Below are 23,583 nucleotides of genomic sequence, written 5' to 3'. Positions count from 1 at the left end.
GAAGGACCGAGAGCCTGTACGTGTTTTATCCACACACCTTTCTCAAGGACCTCTTGGAACATTCAGTCAGCTAATACACAGCAGGGAGAAACAGGAAGAGGCGGGGGGTGGATGACAGGAAGGGTATCAGGAGGTATGACAGTATGACAGCATCAGAGACAATATGACTGAGAACAAAAGTGCACTTCTTTTGTAATTGGCATCAAAAAGAAATGCGACGAAGAGCACAAACTTCAGCTATGACAGTTTATATGAAGAGAGTTTAAAAAACGTCTTCCCCAGTGTGGCAAGAGAATCACATATTGCACAAGCTTGTTTCAGCTCTACAGCTCACTGGCTGTGACAGTTTGTCCTTGGAAGTGTGTGTGTGTCTGTGTGTGTTTAGGTTGCATCATGCTGTACTAAGCAAGTATTACAGGGACACACGATTAAACAGTATAGACTGTCATGCATGTCATTTGGCTTGTGCTGTTATTCGAGTTACAATCACGATTATTAAATGCATCTCTTATCATGGACTGTCTCTGCTAACTTTGTTGGAGGAGGCTATGTTTTTGCCTACATTTATTTGTTAGTGAAAGGATTTTGATGAAGGAAAGGTGAGCCATGGGCCAAGGAACACATGATTAGATTTTGATCCAAATCTGGATATGTACAGTATGTGGGTCCAGGATTTTTTTGTTGCTTCTTCCCAACGTAACTCAAAAAGTAGTGAATAGATTTGGATGAAATTTGGTGGACAGCTTTAGTATTATCCTAGGTTCAAGCGATTTGATTTTGATGCTGATAATATGTAACTTGGTGGAGGTATACGCTCTACCGAGTACCTTTCCAGTTGAAACATTGCTACTACAGTACTTTATTGTTCTGAATATCATAATTTTGTAGCACTTGATTTTACGTTGCAGCAATTGCTTTCTCTTTATAAGGTACGTATTGTACATTACATATTGGATTGTAAAGTGCATACAGTAGTAACTTGCAATAATTACATGTAACAATTACTCAGCATTTTAACAGGTAATAATATAATACCTATTGCAAATTGAATACAGTAATGTGAAAAATTAATAGTTGAAAGTTAATAATAATACAAAGATAAAAATACTAGTTGGAATTCTAAGTATAAAATAACAAAATTAATATTAACCATGGTGGTACAGTGGTGTAGTGATTAGCATTGTCACCTTACAGCAAGAAGGTTCTGGGTTCGAGCCCAGTGACCGACAGGGACCTCTCTGTGTCCTTGTGGGTTTCCTCCGGGTGCTCCAGTTTCCCCCACAGTCCAAAGACATGCAGATTAGGCTAATTGGTGGCTCTAAATTGACCATAGGTGTGAATGTGAGTGTGAATGGTTGTTTGTCTCTATGTGTCAGCCCTGTGATGATCTGGCGACTTGTCCAGGGTGTACCCCGCCTCTCGCCCATTGTCAGCTGGGATAGGCTCCAACTTGACCGTGACCTTGCACAGGATAAGCAGTTATGGATAATTGATGGAATATTAATCATAATTACACATTCAGTGCTTAATTTGTGAAGTGGGAGGTCCCGGAACGCAGGAGGTGGGTGGGTCCGGCGACTCAAAAAAAAAAAAAAAGGCAGGGGGCGGTTTACTATAACTTTACGCACACATGCCTATTGCATGACATGTATTGCAACAGCACCAGTTATCAAATCCTGGACAACAATGGACAATGCTCAGAATGTTCTCCAAACAGGCACTCAAGTTCACTCTCGATCTCCACACATACGTTCTAGCTTCACCGCCATCATCATTCTTCTCGTCTTCTTTTTGATCGTTCCCGCGGACTGGTACACTTGCAGCAGGTGCTGGTGCAGTGTCACTGTGTCCAACGTCGTCCATTTTAGGTCGTTTAGGATCCGGCTGTCCTGGGACTTTGAAAAATTTTAGTAAGCTTTCTTGTTTTTTTGCCATTTTTTCCACAGCGCAAGCTAACGGCTACAAAAAACCCGGTGTTCTATTGAGCGGAAGTATACACCCCATGTCCCCCCCTCCCCTTTTGCATAGATTTTGTGGATGTCATAGGAGAGAAATCAACAACAGATATCAAAATCAAAACCGAACACTAAACAAATTTTTATTTACTTATTTATTTAATTTATTGTTTGATTTTTTTCCCCTTTGTGATGGTCACAGAGGTGATCTGATCCATTTAAATAGCTGCCGGAACACCGAATGAAATGAAAATAGCTGCCGGATCCGACGACGGAGGTTACGGATCTTGTTCTGTCATGTTCCGGCTCAAATTAAGCCCTGTACACATTTGATTAAAATAACTAAAATGTGCAGCTTTAATATTCATCATTAGATTACTTAATAGGAGTGGTTTCAAACTAGGAAGTGGAATTTTACATGGTGAACACAGACTAGCGGAATGATACACACAATTAAATGTCCCATTACATCACATTAATGGTGTTTAGCAGATGCTTTTATCCAGAGTGATATACAACATACCCAGAGCAACCTGGGAAGCAGTTCAGAGTTAGGTACCTTGCTCAAGGGCACGTCACCCATTACTGCTTGTCCAGGGAATCAAACTGGTGACCTTTTGGTCCCAAAGCTGCTTCTCTGACCATTTGGCCATGACTTTCCCCAGTGAGGTTATAGGAAATATGGCCGCTCTTGGAATGCTGCTCGACCAATCAAATTAGTGGACTAGATCTAACTGTTGTATAATATCATCTACATAAGTTGAGACTTTGCTTTTTAGCAACATTAGCGTCATAGGGCTAGTCACAGCATCATAGATAGCACATGTAGGACAACCTGGAGACAAAGTGAGAGAGGCGAGATTGAGATGGTTTGGACACATACAGAGGAGATATCCAGGGCATATTGGGAAAAGAATGCTGGAGATGGAGTTGCCAGGTAGAAGGAAAAGACGATGGCCAAAGATGAGATTTATGGATGAGGATGGGTTCCCTTTTGAGTCTGGTTCCTCTTGAGATTTCTTCATGTTGTCTGAGGGAGTTTTTCCTTGCCACCGTCATGCTCATTGGGGATAGATTAGGGATAAAATTAGCTTTTTGTTTAAAGTCATTCAAATTCTGTAAAGCTGCTTTGCGACAGTGTCTATTGTTAAAAGCGCGATAGAAATAAACTTGACTTGACATGGATGTGGTGAAGGAGGGCATGAGGATGGTTGGTGCTACAGAGAAAGATACAGAGGACAGGAAGAGATGAAGGGACATTATCCACTGTGGCGACCCCTAACGGGAACAGCCAAAAGAAGAAGAAGTGTCATAGGGCTAGTGCTTAAAACTAAATAAGTAAACTTCATACACCACAACATGTCTTGGCTAACTGTTTACGAATGAAAAGTGAAAATAAAATTGCGTAAATTGTGAATTTTTGCATACATTCACGTTTTTAAAGTGTTGATGAGTGTACGTAGGTTGTGTCTCACTGATCTGTTTCTTTCTCTCACTGTCTCAGGCGCATACCTTCCTCCTGTGCTTGTCGGTGTCAGTAACAAGATTGCTGTGAATTTCCACTCTGACAGTTGGCTATCTGACTGTGGTGTCTCTGTCAGGTGGGAAGTTGTGTATGCAGAGGATATAGCTGGTAAAATACCTGCTTCACACCCACACGTCCATCAACCCCCCCTAATGGTGAATCCCGCTGGGGCATCTGTTCATGGTCATATTACCACCAGTGGGTTTGGATATCTGTGTGTGTGTGTGTGTGTGTGTGCGTTGATGCTCGGATACATATCAGAAGGTTATTTCCACCTATCGGCTGTGAGCAGGAAGCACTAGATTACTATCATTTGGCAGCGCATTCATTGTGGCCGTAAGTGCATTTCTGTAGGAGATTACCTTGGTTCAATAAACAGATTGATTGAATTTGCCTGCATGGAGATTTTACTTTACAGTCTTTACTGTGGCTCTGGCCTGGCACTGTGCCTTACAGCTTCTGTGTCAAGGCTAATAAATACAGACTACCTGTGATGCCAAAAGTGCAGTTTAGGAAGCTACATTTCATCCTGCATATAAATATAGCTGGATTTATTAAAAGTGTTTTCCTGCTCCAGCCTCTGAAGATGCCTTAAACTCCATTCTGTCCAGCTGGGGTGGTGATCCATTTTTTGAGAGATCTAATACCGCACAAACATGGACTAGTGCTGCTGTTATGTTTACATACACGTATGAAAGTGTGTTGACCCTCTCGGAAAATTCTCTCTGTGTCACAGTGCAGGCACTTACGGATGTATGTGCAGAAGAGAAGTGTAGAGCAAACAGTGAACAAGCTAAAACGTGACAGAAGAATCAGACTTGAGGGACTAGCGATGGTCGGGTGAACGGCAAACGAGAGAAGACAGAAGAGTAACTGTAAAAGTAGGAAGCGAAGGTCAGAAAACCAAGAATCAGTCAGAAGAAACAAGGCTTGCTATGAACTGAAGATAGCAGAACAATACTTCACAATGAAGTGGTGTGAGAGTGAGGTTTAAATAGGCAGGATAAAGCGGCTAGATGAGATGAGATGAGATGAGATGAGATGACATGACATGACATGACATGACATGACATGACATGACATGACATGACATGATGTTGCCCATTTCTCATTCCCAAAGTCACATTACAAATTTGGGAAAAAAATGCTAACTTTCTAACTAACTAACCCTCAAACAGAAATGGACAGTCGTCATATGATCGAGTTTTTATTACTCAGCTATTGTTTTTCTAGTACTACTCTTACTACTGTGACTTCTATTAATATAAGAAAGAAAGAAAGAAAGAAAGAAAGAAAGAAAGAAAGAAAGAAAGAAAGAAAGAAAGAAAGACGGAGAAAGAGAAAGAAAAGAGGGAGAAAGAAAAAGAAAGACAGGCAGAAAGAAAGTGAGACAGATGAAGAAAGAAAGAAAGAAAGAAAGAAAGAAAGAAAGAAAGAAAGAAAGACAGACAGACAGACAGAAAGTGAAAGAAAGAAAGAAAGAAAGAAAGAAAGAAAGAAAGAAAGAAAGAAAGAAAGAAAGAGAGGGAGAAAGAGAAAGAAAGACAGACAGAAAGAAAGTGAAAGACAGATGAAGAAAGAAAGAAAGAAAGAAAGAAAGAAAGAAAGAAAGTGAGAGACAGATGAAGAAAGAAAGAAAGAAAGAAAGAAAGAAAGAAAGAAAGAAAGAAAGAAAGAAAGAAAGAGAAAGACAGGCAGAGAGAAAGTGAGACAGATGAAGAAAGAAAGAAAGAAAGAAAGAAAGAAAGAAAGAAAGAAAGAAAGAAAGGGAGGGAGGGAGGGAGGGAGGGAGGGAGGGAGGGAGAAAGAGAAAGAAAAAGAAAGACAGACAAAAAGAAAGTGAAAGACAGATGATATATATATATATGTGTGTGTGTGTGTGTGTGTGTGTGTGTGTGTGTGTGTGTGTGTAATAATTAAAAAAAGAATACAATTATTAATAAAATTAAATAAATAAAATATTCATCTATTTAAAAATTACAGAATAAGCAGCACTATGCTATAAAATTTAAATAAATTTACAAACAAACAAACAAACAAAACAAGCAAGGAAAAATGACCAGACTGAGTCGAGTTGAAAGGAAGGCTGTAGTAACTAAAATAACCACTCTTTACATCCACAGTGAGCAGAAAAGCACCTCATAATGCACATCATGCTGAACCTTGAAACAGATGGACTACAACAGCAGGAGATCTCACTGGGTTCCTCTCCTGTCAGCCAAGAACAGGACTCTGAGCCTACAGTGGGAACAGGCTCACCGAAAACAAGAGAGTTAAAGGTTCCAAAAGGACCAGGTAATATCGGTACCGTATCTCTTGGACTGCTCGGTTCCCACTGTGGCCTCCGAGTCCTGTTGTTGACTGACCTGCTGTGGAACCTGCTGTGCTCTTCCACTGTTTTATATTTGGTAAAGGACATGAGGAAAAGGAATTAATTAGGAAAATTACTGTCTTTGTAATATGGCCAGAATGAGAGTCAAACAAGGAGATGAGGGGAAAAATATGGTGGAGGAACCCATGCACCATTTCTTGATTCTGATCAGATCTGTGAATGTTTATGTCTATATTTAGCTCTTATGATGTTCTAGTTGGAGAATCTCTTATTGTCTAAAACACTGCATGTGGCGTTCTTCTCTAGTCGGAGGATCACGGTGCAAAAACACCAAGCTTAGTACTGTATATACGTGAGTCGAATACTCCATTAAGACTTTGAGTTAAAGTTTGTTTCACTGCATCTTCAGAGGATATATTCCCCCCATGGATTTCATTTAATGAATGTAATTAATATTAACTTACAGTCGAATGTTACTACAGCACAGTGTGTGCACATATTTCATGGGGAATTAACAGTGAAAACCTGTGTACCGACTCCAGAGATTACAGTAATGAGTGAAAAACTTTAGTAACAAATGTTACAGGCTTGTAAATTCAATAATTAACATAAAACTGTATTGATGTAAGTTATACTGAATGATTCTGTGTGATGTGAATGTATTTCAAAGCAAGCTACAGAACCTTTGGTATTACTTCTTGGCTTCTTTCTTTCTTGTACCGATGTGTGTGTCATTGTGCTTCTGTGTGTGTGTGTGTGTGTTTTGTTATATCTTACTTACCTGCATCTGTCATTTTGTCTTGTTTATCAATGTGTTGGTCTCTTTTTGTTTTTTTGTTTTGTCTCGTTTATCTGTGTACAACCCCGATTCCAAAAAAGTTGGGACAAAGAACAAATTGTAAATAAAAACAGAATGCAATAATTTACAAATCTCAAAAACTGATATTGTATTCACAATAGAACATAGACAACATAGCAAATGTCGAAAGTGAGACATTTTGAAATTTCATACTAAATATTGGCTCATTTGAAATTTCATGACAGCAACACATCTCAAAAAAGTTGGGACAGGGGCAATAAGAGGCTGGAAAAGTTAAAGGTACAAAAAAGGAACAGCTGGAGGACCAAATTGCAACTCATTAGGTCAATTGGCAACAGGTCATTAACATGACTGGGTATAAAAAGAGCATCTTGGAGTGGCAGCAGCTCTCAGAAGTAAAGATGGGAAGAGGATCACCAATCCCCCTAATTCTGCGCCGACAAATAGTGGAGCAATATCAGAAAGGAGTTCGACAGTGTAAAATTGCAAAGAGTTTGAACATATCATCATCTACAGTGCATAATATCATCAAAAGATTCAGAGAATCTGGAAGAATCTCTGTGCGTAAGGGTCAAGGCCGGAAAACCAGACTGGGTGCCCGTGATCTTTGGGCCCTTAGACGGCACTGCATCACATACAGGCATGCTTCTGTATTGGAAATCACAAAATGGGCTCAGGAATATTTCCAGAGAACATTATCCATGAACACAATTCACTGTGCCATCCGCCGTTGCCAGCTAAAACTCTATAGTTCAAAGAAGAAGCCGTATCTAAACATGATCCAGAAGCGCAGACGTCTTCTCTGGGCCAAGGCTCATTTAAAATGGACTGTAGCAAAGTGGAAAACTGTTCTGTGGTCAGACGAATCAAAATTTGAAGTTCTTTATGGAAATCAGGGACGCCGTGTCATTCGGACTAAAGAGGAGAAGGATGACCCAAGTTGTTATCGGCGCTCAGTTCAGAAGCCTGCATCTCTGATGGTATGAGGTTGCATTAGTGCGTGTGGCATGGGCAGCTTATACATCTGGAAAGACACCATCAATGCTGAAAGGTATATCCAGGTTCTAGAGCAACATATGCTCCCATCCAGACGACGTCTCTTTCAGGGAAGACCTTGCATTTTCCAACATGACAATGCCAAACCACATACTGCATCAATTACAGCATCATGGCTGCGTAGAAGAAGGGTCCGGGTACTGAACTGGCCAGCCTGCAGTCCAGATCTTTCACCCATAGAAAACATTTGGCGCATCATAAAACGGAAGATACGACAAAAAAGACCTAAGACAGTTGAGCAACTAGAATCCTACATTAGACAAGAATGGGTTAACATTCCTATCCCTAAACTTGAGCAACTTGTCTCCTCAGTCCCCAGACGTTTACAGACTGTTGTAAAGAGAAAAGGGGATGTCTCACAGCGGTAAACATGGCCTTGTCCCAACTTTTTTGAGATGTGTTGTTGTCATGAAATTTAAAATCACCTAATTTTTCTCTTTAAATGATACATTTTCTCAGTTTAAACATTTGATATGTCATCTATGTTCTATTCTGAATAAAATATGGAATTTTGAAACTTCCACATCATTGCATTCTGTTTTTATTTACAATTTGTACTTTGTCCCAACTTTTTTGGAATCGGGGTTGTATATGTCTCTTTTGGTTCATTCACTCATGTACCTGTCTGGTTTTGTTTTGTTATTTTCCTGAATTGCTGGGTCACTTGACGTCACATCTGCCTCATTAGTTATTCAAAACTTTAGCTGGTGGTCTACCAAAGCTCAGCTGACAAAGTGTTTGTACGGAGAAGGTGCATTGCTCGCATGAAAAATGCCTTACACTTGCGTTGTTTTAGGTTGTTTGAATCAATCAAACCGTGAAACTGATAAAAGTTTCTTCAGGGTTTCCCATGAACTAATGAAAAAGGGTGAACAAACACAGGATTTCACAAAAAGATGTTGAGAAAGGTGGCTTTTGAACCTCTCGCTGAAATCGAAGGGAGTCGAGTTGAAGCATGCTCGAGTTTGCAGTGATCACTTGGAGAAAGGTTTCTATTTCCCTCTCAGCTATGGCGTTAGTGTTTTCCAAGTACTTTTCTTGCTGTGTGTCGTTATTTTATGGTACTTTTTTTTAGTAACGAAGTGCTAAAGTCCCCAGCTGTTTCTTTGTTTATTCCTCACAAAGTCCATATGCATGAAGGTCACGACAAAATTCTTCCCCAGCCGTACAGTTATAATGCGCCGTGATCACTTTTCTGTCTTGTTTAACTAAGATCCAGGTCTTTAAAGGGGTTTCTGATGATCTTTGTGAATGATTTACCTGAGAGATAAGAGCCAACACAAGTGAGAATCAAGCGAACTGTTGTTTGTTTACACTTCAACTTGCAGCGCTTCGTTGTAAAGACATGAACAAAAAGTTTAAAAAAACATACTTACACGGGCAAAAACAATACAGGATTCATTCGGCAGTGACTTGATCCCGAGGTCCTTTACCCAGCCACATACAAAAAAAGTTGTAAGCCTCCATACTCTTCCACGCTTTCATCTGTTTTGCGGTGTAGAAGGACGTCTGCAACACCAGATAGTTCGAGATGTCGGGGAACTCGACTGAAGGGTAGTTTTCGAGATCGTATGACAAATCCTTCTTTCCCAGACTGTAGGCGTCGATTCCATAGCACACAGCAATCTTCTGAATATATCTAAAGCCAGCAGTGGCTTCTAGATTACGAGTGTACTCTGATAAATTATCGCTAGTTGTTTGCACTACGGCAGCCATTTTGGTTTGCTCGACCACCAGCTGTTTTACCGGAAGTGAAATCGCTAAGAAAAGTCATGTGACTGAAACCCAAGAATAGTCTTTGGCACCCTATTTTTTTTTCCATACAAACTTTATCAATTTCTATTTTATGACTTCTACATTACCAGGTCAGTACAAAAACATTTTAGAGTTCCAAACATTCATTTTTCAGCAGAAAATTAAATGTTAGAGGCAAAACAAAAAAAGTTTGTATCTGAGCAGCATATTATATAAGATACCACTTACTTTTCAGATTAAAAAAGAAACCTAAAACTGACCAGCATGTAATCTTTTAATTTTTTGCCTCAGTTTTATTTTACCTTGGACTTAATATTCAATAGCGTCTCAATTTAAAAAAAAAATTTAAACTTTCATGCTTTTGATCATAGCCAACTAAATCCTTGACCTAAGTTGACTAAAATAAAGCAGACTGCTCTGAAATAAATCTTCCAGAGAGATTCGTCTTTTAACCCTTGTATGGTGTTCGGGTCTGTGGGACCAGTTTTCATTTTTTATCAAAGGATCAATGATATGATTAATTATTTTTTCAAACTCAGACTCATTGGCCTTGGCTCATTTTCTGTGAAGAACATATATCAGAACACGTTTTCTTTGACCGGCCCCCCAGCCCCTCTGCCCCTCACCACTTGAACCGGCCCTATGAAGCAATCCCCAAAAGTGGTCATGGCCTATTTTTTTAAATTGCTTTTTGGGAAATAATAACATGTCTGCATCTTGTATTTTGTTGATTTTATCAATTAAAATTGATATTTAGTTATAAAATGAACTATTCATATTTTCGGAATTTTCGTCATATGCTCGCGATCAAGCAGTGACAGGCAGCGCATGCGCAGAGAACTGTCAGTGTTCAGGACAGCAAAAGGGCTAGCGGTCAGCGAAAAGTTGACAGAGTGCAGAGTTTTTAAAGAACAGTGGACCACCGATTATTTTTTCGTTCAGTGTAAGGACCGTGCAGTTTGTCTTGTATGTAAAGAAAGTGTGTCGGTTTTCAAAGAATATAATCTGCGTCGTCACTACGAAACCCGCCACAAAGAGTATGCTAGTTTGCGAGGGCAAACAAGAGAAGACAGGATTCGGAGGGTGAAATGCGGACTGGCTGCACAACAGAATGTATTCCTTCGCCAAACCCAGATCAACCAGGCTGCTGTCCGAGCTAGCTATAAGGTAGCTCAGCTACTAGCTACCCATGGAAAGCCGTTTACTGATGGGGACTTTGTTAAAGTATGCATGCTTGCTGTGGCCGAGGAGGTGTGTCCCGACAAGAAGGATGCACTCAACGCGGTGAGTCTCTCCGCACCTACCATGACCAGGCGAACCGAAGATTTGGGGGACAACGTGTATGACCAGCTGAATGAGAGAGCATCAGAATTCGAGTTTTTTGCTTTGGCCATGGATGAGAGCAATGACGTGCAGGACACAGCACAACTGCTGTGATCTATTGCTCATATTATTATAATTTCACTGTTTTTTTAAATGTATTTATTTTATAGGCCTATTTATTTGACCTTTATTAAGTGCTGCACACAATTATTATTAATATTATTAATAATATCAACAGGCCTACCTACAATTTATAATTTTTCACTCACCTTTGCCAGTGTCAATCACCTCAACTAGGCAGATGTTTCTTACCTTGACAGCTTTGATGTTATTTTTATTAGAAAATAAATACATGGAATATCTGTGGTATTTCAATTTAAAACAAAGTGTGAAGACTCGATTACTACTTTTGCAAACCACTAGTAAAGATAAACAAATATGTGCCAGGAATCAAGTGTTGATATAGTGGTGGGGGATATAGTAGTGGGGGATATAGTAGTGGGGGATATAGTAGTGTGGATATAGTAGTGTGGGATATAGTAGTGTGGATATAGTAGTGTGGGATATAGTAGTGTGGATATAGTAGTGGGGGATATAGTAGTGTGGATATAGTAGTGGGGATATAGTAGTGGGGATATAGTAGCGTGGGATATAGTAGTGGGGATATAGTAGTGGGGGATATAGTATTGTGGATATAGTAGTGGGGGATATGGATATAGTAGTGTGGATATAGTAGTGTGGGATATAGTAGTGGGGATATAGTAGTGTGGGATATAGTAGTGGGGATATAGTAGTCTGGATATAATAGTGGGGGATATAGTAGTGGGGATATAGTAGTGTGGATATAGTAGTGGGGGATATAGTAGTGTGGATATAGTAGTGGGGGATATGGATATAGTAGTGGGGATATAGTAGTGGGGGATATGGATACAGTAGTGTGGATATAGTAGTGGGGATATAGTAGTGTGGATATAGTAGTGGGGGATATAGTAGTGTGGATATAGTAGTGGGGGATATGGATATAGTAGTGTGGATATAGTAGTGGGGATATAGTAGAGTGGATTTAGTAGTGGGGATATAGTAGTGGGGATATAGTAGTGGGGATATAGTAGTGTTGATATAGTAGTGGGGATATAGTATTGGGGATGGCTGTACCAGGCTAGTAATCTCTACTACACAATGAGGCCTGCTGGTGGTCATATTTGTCTGGGTCATACAATTCTATGTTATATAGCTGACCTGACCCCGGCCCCCCATCACAGTCAGGAACGGCAATGTGGCCCCCAGAGAAAAAAGTTTGGTGACCCCTGATGTAGAGGAAGACGTTTCAGAACGTGAGGATCACATTTCTGAAAATTCAGAGTCTGACGGTGACTTTGAAGAAGAGGATGAGACGGAGCATCAGCCAGTCCCAAAACGAAGACGAGCATGGGGATGATGTGTTGTACAGACTGACATGGTTACTGTATGTGTTCAGCTTGTGTTGTGTAAACTGACCTGAATGGGTTAAATTTCTAATGAAATTCAAAGAAATAAAAACCAGTTGTTATGAAAAACCTTGCTTCATTTGTAAATTTGAAGATAAACATCTTTTTTTCCACTGACTGTAATTGAAATTGATTTTCTTTTTGTAAAATTACATTTTATTTAAAAAACAAACAAAAAACGAGCAGCACTTTTTAAAAAAAAAATAAATGTAATCTAACAAAAGTAAAGGGCAAATATTAACCATATATGCTGTTTATGTTGCTTGTAATTGGGGTGAAGTAAACATCTGTTAAGTATTTAATGTAAAATTGTTTGATTGTGTTGAATGTAAAGCACCAAAATGCATTGGCTCCACCAGACCCACCAACACTGGCTGAGTAACAAAAATATGAACACCACACAAGGGTTAAAGCATCTCTTTCATCAATCTTGATGTTTGGGTTGCGGATGGCGTCCATCTGGATGCTGGATGGCCATTTATCCACTCACAGTTCAGTTTTTATCTGTAGATTAGACATGCAAAAGGCTTTGGCACCCTGTCTTCTTTTTTTTTCATACAAACTTTGTTACAGATTTCTATTTTATGACTTCGACATTATCGAGTGAGTATGAAAACATTTTAGAGTTTCAAACATTCATTCATTTTCCAACACAAAATTAAATGTTACAGCAAAAAAAAAAAAAAAAGTTAGTATCTGAGCAGCGTATTCCAAAAGAGACCACTTACTTTTCAGATTAAAAAAGAAAACATAATGAAGGCTGCTGGGTTTTGGTGCAAAATGAAGAAGTGAGTGTGACAGTCAAAGCGTCCAGAAGAACTGTGGCTGGTTCTGTAAGATGCTCAGTAAAACCTACACTACCGTTCAAAAGTTTGGGGTCACCCAGACAATTTTGTGTTTTCCATGAAAAGTCACACTTTTATTTCCCACCATAAGTTGTAAAATGAATAGAAAATATAGTCAAGACATTTTTCTGGCCATTTTGAGCATTTAATCGACCCCACAAATGTGATGCTCCAGAAACTCAATCTGCCCAAAGGAAGGTCAGTTTTATAGCTTCTCTAAAGAGCTAAACTGTTTTCAGCTGTGCTAACATGATTGTACAAGGGTTTTCTAATCATCCATTAGCCTTCTGAGGCAATGAGCAAACACATTGTACCATTAGAACACTGGAGTGAGAGTTGCTGGAAATGGGCCTCTATACACCTATGGAGATATTGCACCAAAAACCAGACATTTGCAGCTAGAATCGTCATTTACCACATTAGCAATGTATAGAGTGGATTTCTGATTAGTTTAAAGTGATCTTCATTGAAAAGAACAGTGCTTTTCTTTCAAAAATAAGGAAATTTCAAAGTGACCCCAAACTTTTGAACGGTAGTGTATAGCTCATTTCCTTATCAAATTGCACTCATTGTACACGAGACTACTTTTTTTTTTAAAGCAAAGGGTCGTCTCACATCAAATACTGACTTTGTTTCATTTATTATGGCTTACTGCTTACTGTTTATAGTATTTTTTTATATTAGCATTTCTTTATATTTGCACAATACTGTATGCCACTTTTTTGTCTTATTTACTTGTCTGAATGTCATGTTCTGTGACATTTAGCTGTGTATATATATCTCATTTTGCTTGTTTGTGGTTTGTAATGTTTTATACTGTATATTCCTCAGGGCAATTGTACTGTAAGCCACATCTCTGCAGCTCGTAGCTCTTCTTCATTTCTCTGTTTTCAGGTTTCTAATTCCTAGCGCTGTACTTTCTGCCCTTAACTTGACCTTAGCTTGCCTGTTTAGTGTGTTATGAATATGGATATAGATATTTATGACCGTGTTCACCTATCATCTCACCCCGTGCTCTATATATCCACCTTGAATATTTGATAAGTCTAAATACGATATCGATTACTTCCTCCCACCTCTGTCTCAGTTCAGGAGAGAAATATCAGCAGTCGTGTCAGCGGGTGCTGATATCATGCTATGATTATCGGCAATGTTTTTTTGTAGCTCTGTTGTAGTTTTACTGATATTACATTGTAATGCTACTCTTTATTCTATAACTATATAGAAATACACTCTCAGATAATAAAGTATATTATTTACCGTTAGGGGCACAATAGCTTGTCACTGGGGCAGTACACTATTCTAAGGTACTTATTTGTACCCTTTAGATACTGCTTGGGAACATACTGTATATAGAAGAAGAAGAAACCGTTATTCATCACATGCACACTTCAAGCACAGTGAAATTCATCCTCTGCATTTAAAGCAGTGAACACATGCACACACACTCAGAGCAGTGGGCAGCCACACCAGAGTGCCCAGGGAGCAGTCAGGGGTCAGGTACCTTGCTCAAGGGCACGTCAACCCAAAGCCGCCCCACGTCAAACTAACTGCGCATCTTTGGATTGTGGGGGAAACCAGAGCAAACCCACACAGAGAACATGCAAACTCCACACAGAAAGGCCCTCGCCGGCCGCTGGGTTCGAACCCGGAACCTTCTTGCTGTGAGGCGACCGTGCTAACCACTACCCAACCGTGCCGCCCAATATGTACCTTTTTATATGTATAAGTACCTTTTTGCCTCTAAAAAGATGCACATAGTTACCGTAAGGACCAATAATGTGCCCTAGGGGGTACATTAGTGTACATTGTACCTTGAGGGACAGAAATTGACTCCTACTGTACCCCTATTTCTCATCATTCATCTCATTATCTTTAGCCGCTTTATCCTTCTACAGGGTCGCAGGCAAGCTGGAGCCTATCCCAGCTGACTACGGGCGAAAGGCGGGGTACACCCTGGACAAGTCGCCAGATCATCACAGGGCTGACACATAGACACAGACAACCATTCACACTCACATTCACACCTACGCTCAATTTAGAGTCACCAGTTAACCTAACCTGCATGTCTTTGGACTGTGGGGGAAACCGGAGCACCCGGAGGAAACCCACGCGGACACGGTGAGAACATGCAAACTCCACACAGAAAGGCCCTCGCCGGCCATGGGGCTCGAACCCAGACCTTCTTGCTGTGAGGCGACAGCGCTAACCACTACACCACCATGCCGCGCCCCCCCCCAATTTCTGACAGTGTAATTTAATGATTAAGACTGACTTAATTTCGTTCTATTATCACTTTAAGGATACATTTTTACATGTGAGGTTTGTCTCCTTTCAATCATCTTCTGGTATCTTCTGGTACTTTTTCTTTCCCTAATATTGATAGGCTTGTTCCAGTGCTATGGATGTGCTATCTGTGTTTTATCACACACTTCACACGTCACATTTCACTCTCACACCATGTCATATCTCCAATCATTTGCCTCCCCTTGTCAGATATCCAAGGCTGTGGTGGTTTCTCGAGTGAGGAGACTGGAGTCATCAAGTCTGACGACTGGCCCATGAACTACGCCCCCAACAGAGAGTGTATGTGGAAGGTGCAGGTCCCTGAGGGCATAACCATCATACCGACATTCACCCACTTTGACTTGGAGGCAGCCAACTTTTTAAGCTCCTGCCTTGATAACATGAATTGAAATTTAATTTCCTGGTTACAGAGTTGTACTTTGTGGCTATATAAGACACAGTTATAGAAGCAAGTTATTTATAATCACACTATCTGTTATCACCTAGATGAGGATGGGTTCCCTTTTAAGTCTGGCTCCTCTCAAGGTTTCTTCCTCATGTCATCTGAGGGAGTTTTTCCTTGCCACCATTGTCTCATTCTAGCTCATCAAGGATAAATACATTTATTAGGGATAAAATTAGCTCATATGTTTATTTGTTGTAAAAAGTGCCACACAAATAAACTTGACTTGACAACATGATCATTTACGATGGAGCAAATGGCACCGCTAAGAAATATGGTAAGCATAAATTTCACTACAATTTCACAACAACAATGACAACAACAGAATTGGGCAGCACGGTGGTGTAGTGGTTAGCACTGTCGCCTCACAGCAAGAAGGTTCTGGGTTCGAGCCCAGTGACCGACAGGGGCCTTTCTGTGTGGAGTTTACATGTTCTCCCCGTGTCCACGTGGGTTTCCTCCAGGTGCTCTGGTTTCCCCCACAGTCCAAAGACATGCAGGTTAGGCTAATCGGTGGCTCTAAATTGACCGTGAGTGTGAATGGTTGTTTGTCTTTGTGTGTCAGCCCTGCAATGATCTGGCGACTTGTCCAGGGTGTACCTTGCCTCTCGCCCATAGCCAGCTGGGATAGGCTCCAGCTTGCCTGCGAACCTGCACAGGATTAGCGGCTACGGATAATGGATGGATGGATAATTGAATTGATTACTTTGGATGATTAGCAAATTACTTCGTGAGTCTATGCTTGATATAACCTTTATAATTTTAGAATTTACATTTACAAGGGGGGGCGGCACGGTGGTGTAGTGGTTAGCGCTGTCGCCTCACAGCAAGAAGGTCCTGGGTTCAAGCCCCGGGGCCGGCGAGGGCCCTTCTGTGTGGAGTTTGCATGTTCTCCCCGTGTCCGCGTGGGTTTCCTCCGGGTGCTCCGGTTTCCCCCACAGTCCAAAGACATGCAGGTTAGGTTAACTGGTGACTCTAAATTGACCGTAGGTGTGAATGGTTGTCTGTGTCTATGTGTCAGCCCTGTGATGACCTGGTGACTTGTCCAGGGTGTACCCCGCCTTTCGCCCATAGTCAGCTGGGATAGGCTCCAGTTTGCCTGCGACCCTGTAGAAGGATAAAGCGGCTAGAGATAATGAGATGAGATGAGATTTACAAGGGGGGGCGGCACGGTGGTGTAGTGGTTAGCGCTGTCGCCTCACAGCAAGAAGGTCCTGGGTTCAAGCCCCGGGGCCGGCGAGGGCCCTTCTGTGTGGAGTTTGCATGTTCTCCCCGTGTCCGCGTGGGTTTCCTCCGGGTGCTCTGGTTTCCCCCACAGTCCAAAGACATGCAGGTTAGGTTAACTGGTGGCTCTAAATTGAGCGTAGGTGTGAATGTGAGTGTGAATGGTTGTCTGTGTCTATGTGTCAGCCCTGTGATGACCTGGCGACTTGTCCAGGGTGTACCCCGCCTTTCGCCCATAGTCAGCTGGGATAGGCTCCAGCTTGCCTGCAACCCTGTAGAAGGATAAAGCGGCTAGAGATAATGAGATGAGATGAGACATTTACAAGGGTAAGAAAAACATAATATTTCAAGAAAAGAAATCCACGATTAATTTGACTTTTAATTTTTTTTAAATGAAGGCTGCTTATTTTTAATCACAATTTTGTAAAATGAAATTACACAGCATAAGTTTAACCCATAAACGTACTGGGTATTTTTGTGAAGTTTACATTTTTAAAAATAAGGTTAAATCTAGAAGTATGTATTAACCCTCATCCTACCATGCTATTTTACACCTTAATCTTACCATGTGGGGTCCGTTTGGACCCCAATACTTTTCTTTAAAATTAAAGCTTATAAAGACAAAATCACCAGATAAGTTTTGTTCAGAACATCTTGTATTAATAACAGCAATACACTAAAGGGCCCAAGGCATAAAGAACACACTTAACCTTCATCCTACCAGCCAATTTTACATACACAAACTACCAGGCGGGGTCCGTATGGACCCCAGGAGGGAATACCTTGAAATCAATGCAGTAAGAACCAATTCAATGCAGCAAACAGACATAACTTTATTGAAGAACAAAATCCACTATGGCTGAATATCAATGATGTATTATAAATGCAATAACATTGCAATAATATTGCAATAACTAGCATACATGTAGCAAATTATAGCACCACAAAAAAAATTGGCATTATATACATGATTTTTGCAGCTCATGCAGCTGTAAAACATTTTGGATTACAACTTAGGTCTTTTCTTACAGAATTTAAAACAAAAAAGTAATTGTAAAATAATTTAGGGCTTTTGTTTTGCAGCCTGTGCTTATTGCAGCAGTGGGGTCCACACGGACCCCAAGAAGGAATGCCTTGGTAGTTTCATTATGGAACATAAAAGAAATAAAAGAAGTTAACTTTCAGTGTGCTATTCAATTATAAAATGAAAGACAGATAAACTTTACTCTGGGGTCCGGTTGGACCCCAGTAACAAATTAATTATACCTTCACAATGCAAAAAGCTGATCTTCCACTGCTTTAGTGTTTTAAATAAGACATAAATTCCAACAAATTCATAAAACGGTGAGGCAGTATGTCACATATTTTTAAAATGGCAAACAAACATATAGGTGCGGGGTCCAGATGGACCCCACTTGGTAGGATGAAGGTTAAGGCTCCCCTTGAGGGAAACTAGACAAAACAAGCCATTCATACACGTGCATAAGATAAATGATACATACACAAAGGTAAAAGAGCCAAAGCAAGATAATATACACAGGTAAATATTTATAATAGCCACTTTTTTTCAGAGAGTGAATAGTATTAACAGTCGAGTGAGGTGCCTGTCTGTTCTGTCTACTTCATATGATATCATTAATTATTATACATACAGAACACTTTTTCAATGGAATAACAACGTGTTCGATTCCCTTCTAGCGGGTTTCATTCATTTGGTTTGATAGCATGCAACATTGTTAGCGTATCGCTTATCCTACGTGTATTACGTCACTCTACCCAATGGAGAATAAGTGTTGAATATGGTTTATGATATTACATGGTTGTCAAGACAACATGACATCACACGTCAGAGACATAAAACTTCCGTGCTATTAAGTGACTGTGACAATTTGTAAATAAACCTGGCTGCCGGGTTTGTTTTGTTAAATACGGAAGATTTTGAGTGAATTTTGAAAGAGAAACACACGTTGAACACCCAAAAGGAATGTATAATAATAATAATAATAATAATAATAATAATAATAATAGCTGGCTTTTTTTCATGGTATATCAGATATATTCCATTCAGCTACTCATCTTTGACTTGTTCAGTATCATGCTAGCTGAATGGAATATATCTGATATACCACTCAATGCCAGCCGATATTATTTAAATATGTTATAAAGAGAATAGAAGAAATAAAAGAAGCATGATACTTATTGTATTCATGATTACTTCTACTTTGTGTAACTGAACTGAAACCTGTGCAGTATATATCTCTGTTTAAAAGCCTCATCTGATAAAGGTTTTCTCATTGTTGTGTGTGTTCATGCTACTCCAGGTCCCTACTGTGGTGACAAACTCCCTCCTGTGATCAAGATGACAGGAAACAAGCTGGTGATGTGTTTCCAGACTGACTTCTTCAAAGAGGAGAAAGGATTCGGAGCGTACTGGAGCACAGATCCCACACTGCCTGCTCCTCCTGAAGTGCCTGTACCGTCCTTATCAGAACAACTGATAGTTTCATTCGCACTGATGCGTTTTATGCAAGAATGAGAAGAAATCTGATTGGTCAGAAGGTGATTCATTTTCTATAACACCATTTCTGACAGGAGTGCTGGCTATGGTTCAAATCACAGCCTTATACACTCACTGGACACTTTAATAGGAACTTGTTCTTGATTCTAAGATTCCTGTTTTTAGCTGGCAGGAGTGGAACCCAATGTGGTCTTCTGCTGTTACTTGCTGAGATGCCTTTCTGCTCACCACAGTTGTAAAGAGTGATTATATGGGTTAGTGTATCCTTCCTGGCAGCTCGAACCAATCTGGCCATTTTAGTGTTAGTAGTGTTAGCTAGTCTTAGTAGTGTTGCAGAGTCAGGGTCCTTCCAGAACAGGTTGATTTATACAGACATCATGTGACAGATCATGTGACACTTTGATTGCACACAGGTGGATCTTAATCAACTAATTATGTGACTTATGAAGTGAATTGGTTGGACCAGCTCTTATTTAGGGGTTTCATACGAAAGGGGGTGAATACTTATGCACACTCCAGATTTCTGTTTTTTCATCTTAATTATTGTTTGTGTCACAGTAAAACAACAATGTGCACCTTTAAAGTGGTAGGTATGTTGTGTAAATCAAATGGTGCGAACCCTCCAAAAATCCATTTTAATTCCAACTTGTAATGCGACAAAACAGGACGAACACCAAGGGGGATGAATACTTTTGCAAGACAGTGTATGTCCACTTATATTTATTTTTTTTGTATCTTTTAGAATTAATTTTTTATCTCATATTTTAATGTAAATCACTTTGAGCTGCAGTTTCTGTATGAAAAGTGCTATATAAATAAAATTTATTATTATTATTATTATTATTATTATTATTATTATTATTATTATCATCCCATTTCCACTTCAGTGGAAATGGGATCTTGAAATTGCTTAGGTTTAGTGTACACGTTGGTAGTAGTAGTTAGACAAGGGTCATTTCTCACTCAATTTTCAAGATATCTGGATGAAACTTGGTGTGCATACAGATCGTAACCATCTGTGATCTCCATATCATGCATGACATCATTACATGACGTCATGATGTCATTTTATAATGTCATAACATTCTCAGGAATGGCTATGAATGGGACCACCTGGTACAGTACCAGGACAAGCTAGACAAAATTATTTCATGCCATCTTCCATGGCCCTTACACCTTAATACTTTTTTGCACTCATTTGACCTATGACCTTGACCCTTTGCCAGACTTAGGTCAAAGGTCACTTATGCATTAAATCGTTACTCCTCCCTCATTTTTTCATGAATTTTCACCAAATGGGGTACGGAAAACCTATTTGGGGGTCTTCAAAATAGTTCGCATCGGTTAAGCGATTTGACCCGTTTTCACTGAGTGACGTGACCTTGAACGTGTCACTTAGATGACTCTATAGCAAAAAGTCAGAGTTTTGTCTATTTTTAATAGTCTTTGAGCTAGCCTTGCTCCTTTGCTATAGGAAAACATGTTTTAATGAATATTTATAGTTTTGACCTATTGACCTTTGACCTAGGTCAAGATTGGGTCACATATTTTTAATGGCCTATATCTAAAAAATGGAGCAAGATAAGGCCATAGTTACTATTGATCATGAATAGGAAGTCATACATGGGCTTTCATATGGGAGCATTGGTTTTGCCCTGGAGTGACCTTGACAGGTCAGATCAATGATTTGCATATTTTTCACTGGCCTGCATCAAGAAATTGGTGAAAGATAGGAACTTAGTTAATATTATTAACCATGGAAGTATTATATCCTTTTCCCTTTGTCATCAGATTCCAGACAAGTGGCTTCATTTCTTTCAGTTCTGTGACCTTGACCTTTGTCCCAAGGCCTCAGGTGTGGAAATGGGATACCACTGTGCCCTTGGCACAGAACCTCTAGTTGTTATTATTATCCTTAATAATAATAATAATAATAATAATAATAATAATAATAATAATGTTGTATGATTATTTAATCACCTTAAACAGAATAAACTGGGAATCTAGAGGAGGATCCTAGGTTTTCTTACAAAGACCTTTATTCAAGGTGGCTTTCATGCTGCTAAATGGAAAGAAAAGAGAAAAAAAGAAAAATCATGATCAAAACACAACACTGATACATCACTAAGTCTTTATCATTGCACTAACAGCACTAAAAACTAACCGGGTTGTATTTTACAGGACTGTCTATGGATTGCAGCGTCCTTGTAGCATGTCCTGCAGCTCTTTCTGGAGCTGACATACATAAAAACAATGCAAATTTTTATCAAAATTTTCTGCATGTTTTTTTTTTTGTTTGTTTTCAGTATTTGCAAAAGATGTCATTTTCCTCATAGTGACCAGCCAAAAGGGCAAAACTGTCATATATTCACTATCGCATTTTGGCCTTATAAAGGAATGTATAAAGACATAGCTACACACACAATGCTATGCTGCAGTTACCACACACCCTACTCTTCATCCATCCATTATCCATAACCGCTTATCCTATACAGGGTCACAGGCAAGCTGAAGCCTATCCCAGCTGGCTAAGGGTGAGAGGCGGGGTACACCCTGGACAAGTCGCCAGATCATCGCAGGGCTGACACATAGACACAGACAACCATTCACACTCACATTCACACCTACGGTCAATTTAGAGCCACCAATTAGCCTAACCTGCATGTCTTTGTACTGTAGGGGAAACCGGAGCACCCAGAGGAAACCCACGCAGACACGGGGAGAACATGCAAACTCCACACAGAAAGGCCCCTATCAGCCGCTGGGCTCGAACCCAGAACCTTCTTGCTATGAGGCAACAATGCTAACCACTACACCACCATGCGACCCTACAAACATAATCCAACTACTTAAATATTAACCTCCTTGTATAATGTGTATAATGTCTGTATTATGATTTTGGCTATTAAGCCCTGAAGCTTTTCCACTCATTTTTATCAAAACTGTCATTGGATCAATAGTCAAGTCGACTTTTATAGCCCTACCTGGTTTTGAGTTTATGTTGTATGGAATAAAGCTATTTGATTAAACCGACCGGCTTAACAGGCTAATAACTATAAGAATGTAATGATAAATATATGAAAACTTTGAAAATGGTGGGCTTGTGATTTCCACCACTGTTACTATATTACGATTGCATATCATGCATGTGTGGTGGACACTCACTGGACACTTTAATAGGAACTTGTTCTTGATTCTATGATTCCTGTTCTTGCCTGGCAGGAGTGGAACCTAGGAGTCTTCTGCTGTTGCATGCTGAGATGCTTTTCTGCTCACCACAGTTGTAAAGAGTTGCTATGAATTGCTATATCCTTCCTGGCAGCTTGAACCAATCTGGCTATTTTCCTCTGACCTCTCTAATTGACAAGACGTTTCCACCCACAGAACTGTCCCTCACTCACCTCAATGTTTTTTGTTTTTCGCGTCATTTTGTGTAAACTCTAGAGACTGTTGTGTGTGAAAACTCCAGGAGATCAGCAGTTTCTGAAATACTCAAACCAGTCCATCTGGCTCAAACCAACACCCATGCCACAGTGAAAGTCACACTCTGAGATCACAATTTTTCCCATTCTGATATTTGAAGTGAACATTAACTGAAGCTCTTGATTTGTATCGGCATGATTTGATGCACTGTGCTGCTGTCATGGGATTGGCTGATTAGAGAACTGCATAAAACAGCAGGTGGATGGGTGTTCCTAATAAAGTGGCTGGTGTGTGTGTGTGTGTGTATATATATATATAATATTAATGTGCTTATTTTCATAGTTAATTATTTCTATAGTAATGACTTGTATGGCCCGGACTCTGTGAATAATCTAATACAGCTAATAAATGAAGTGATTTTATGTAACAAAGACAAATGTAATTGTAGATATACTGTAGCATTGTTTTCTATGAGTAGGTGTTTAACATTTTAAGGACTCTACTCCTTCTTCTTCTTCTTCTTCTCTGTCCTGAAGGTATTTCAAGGTACAGTATTTGTATAAAAAGTACA

The 23,583-nt window shown here is 39.8% G+C and overlaps 1 protein-coding gene across 1 annotated transcript in view; it reads left to right on the top strand.

Annotated features, from left to right (window-relative positions):
• zgc:154142 (uncharacterized protein LOC555481 homolog) overlaps window positions 1-23,583 on the top strand; it is a gene marked incomplete at its 3' end in the record, with an annotated part of 96,487 nt that overhangs the window by 42,109 nt on the left and 30,795 nt on the right. The window contains 5 exon segments of the mRNA XM_060925023.1: window positions 3,460-3,588; window positions 15,595-15,752; window positions 16,073-16,124; window positions 19,393-19,544; window positions 23,549-23,558. Coding sequence (XP_060781006.1) covers window positions 3,460-3,588; window positions 15,595-15,752; window positions 16,073-16,124; window positions 19,393-19,544; window positions 23,549-23,558 — 501 coding nt within the window.

The sequence above is a fragment of the Neoarius graeffei genome, chromosome 7, assembly GCF_027579695.1.
Source record: "Neoarius graeffei isolate fNeoGra1 chromosome 7, fNeoGra1.pri, whole genome shotgun sequence".
In the NCBI taxonomy this organism is placed as follows: Eukaryota; Metazoa; Chordata; class Actinopteri; order Siluriformes; family Ariidae; genus Neoarius; species Neoarius graeffei.
Note: the sequence above shows the minus strand (reverse complement) of the source record. Positions and strands in the feature narration are given on the sequence as shown.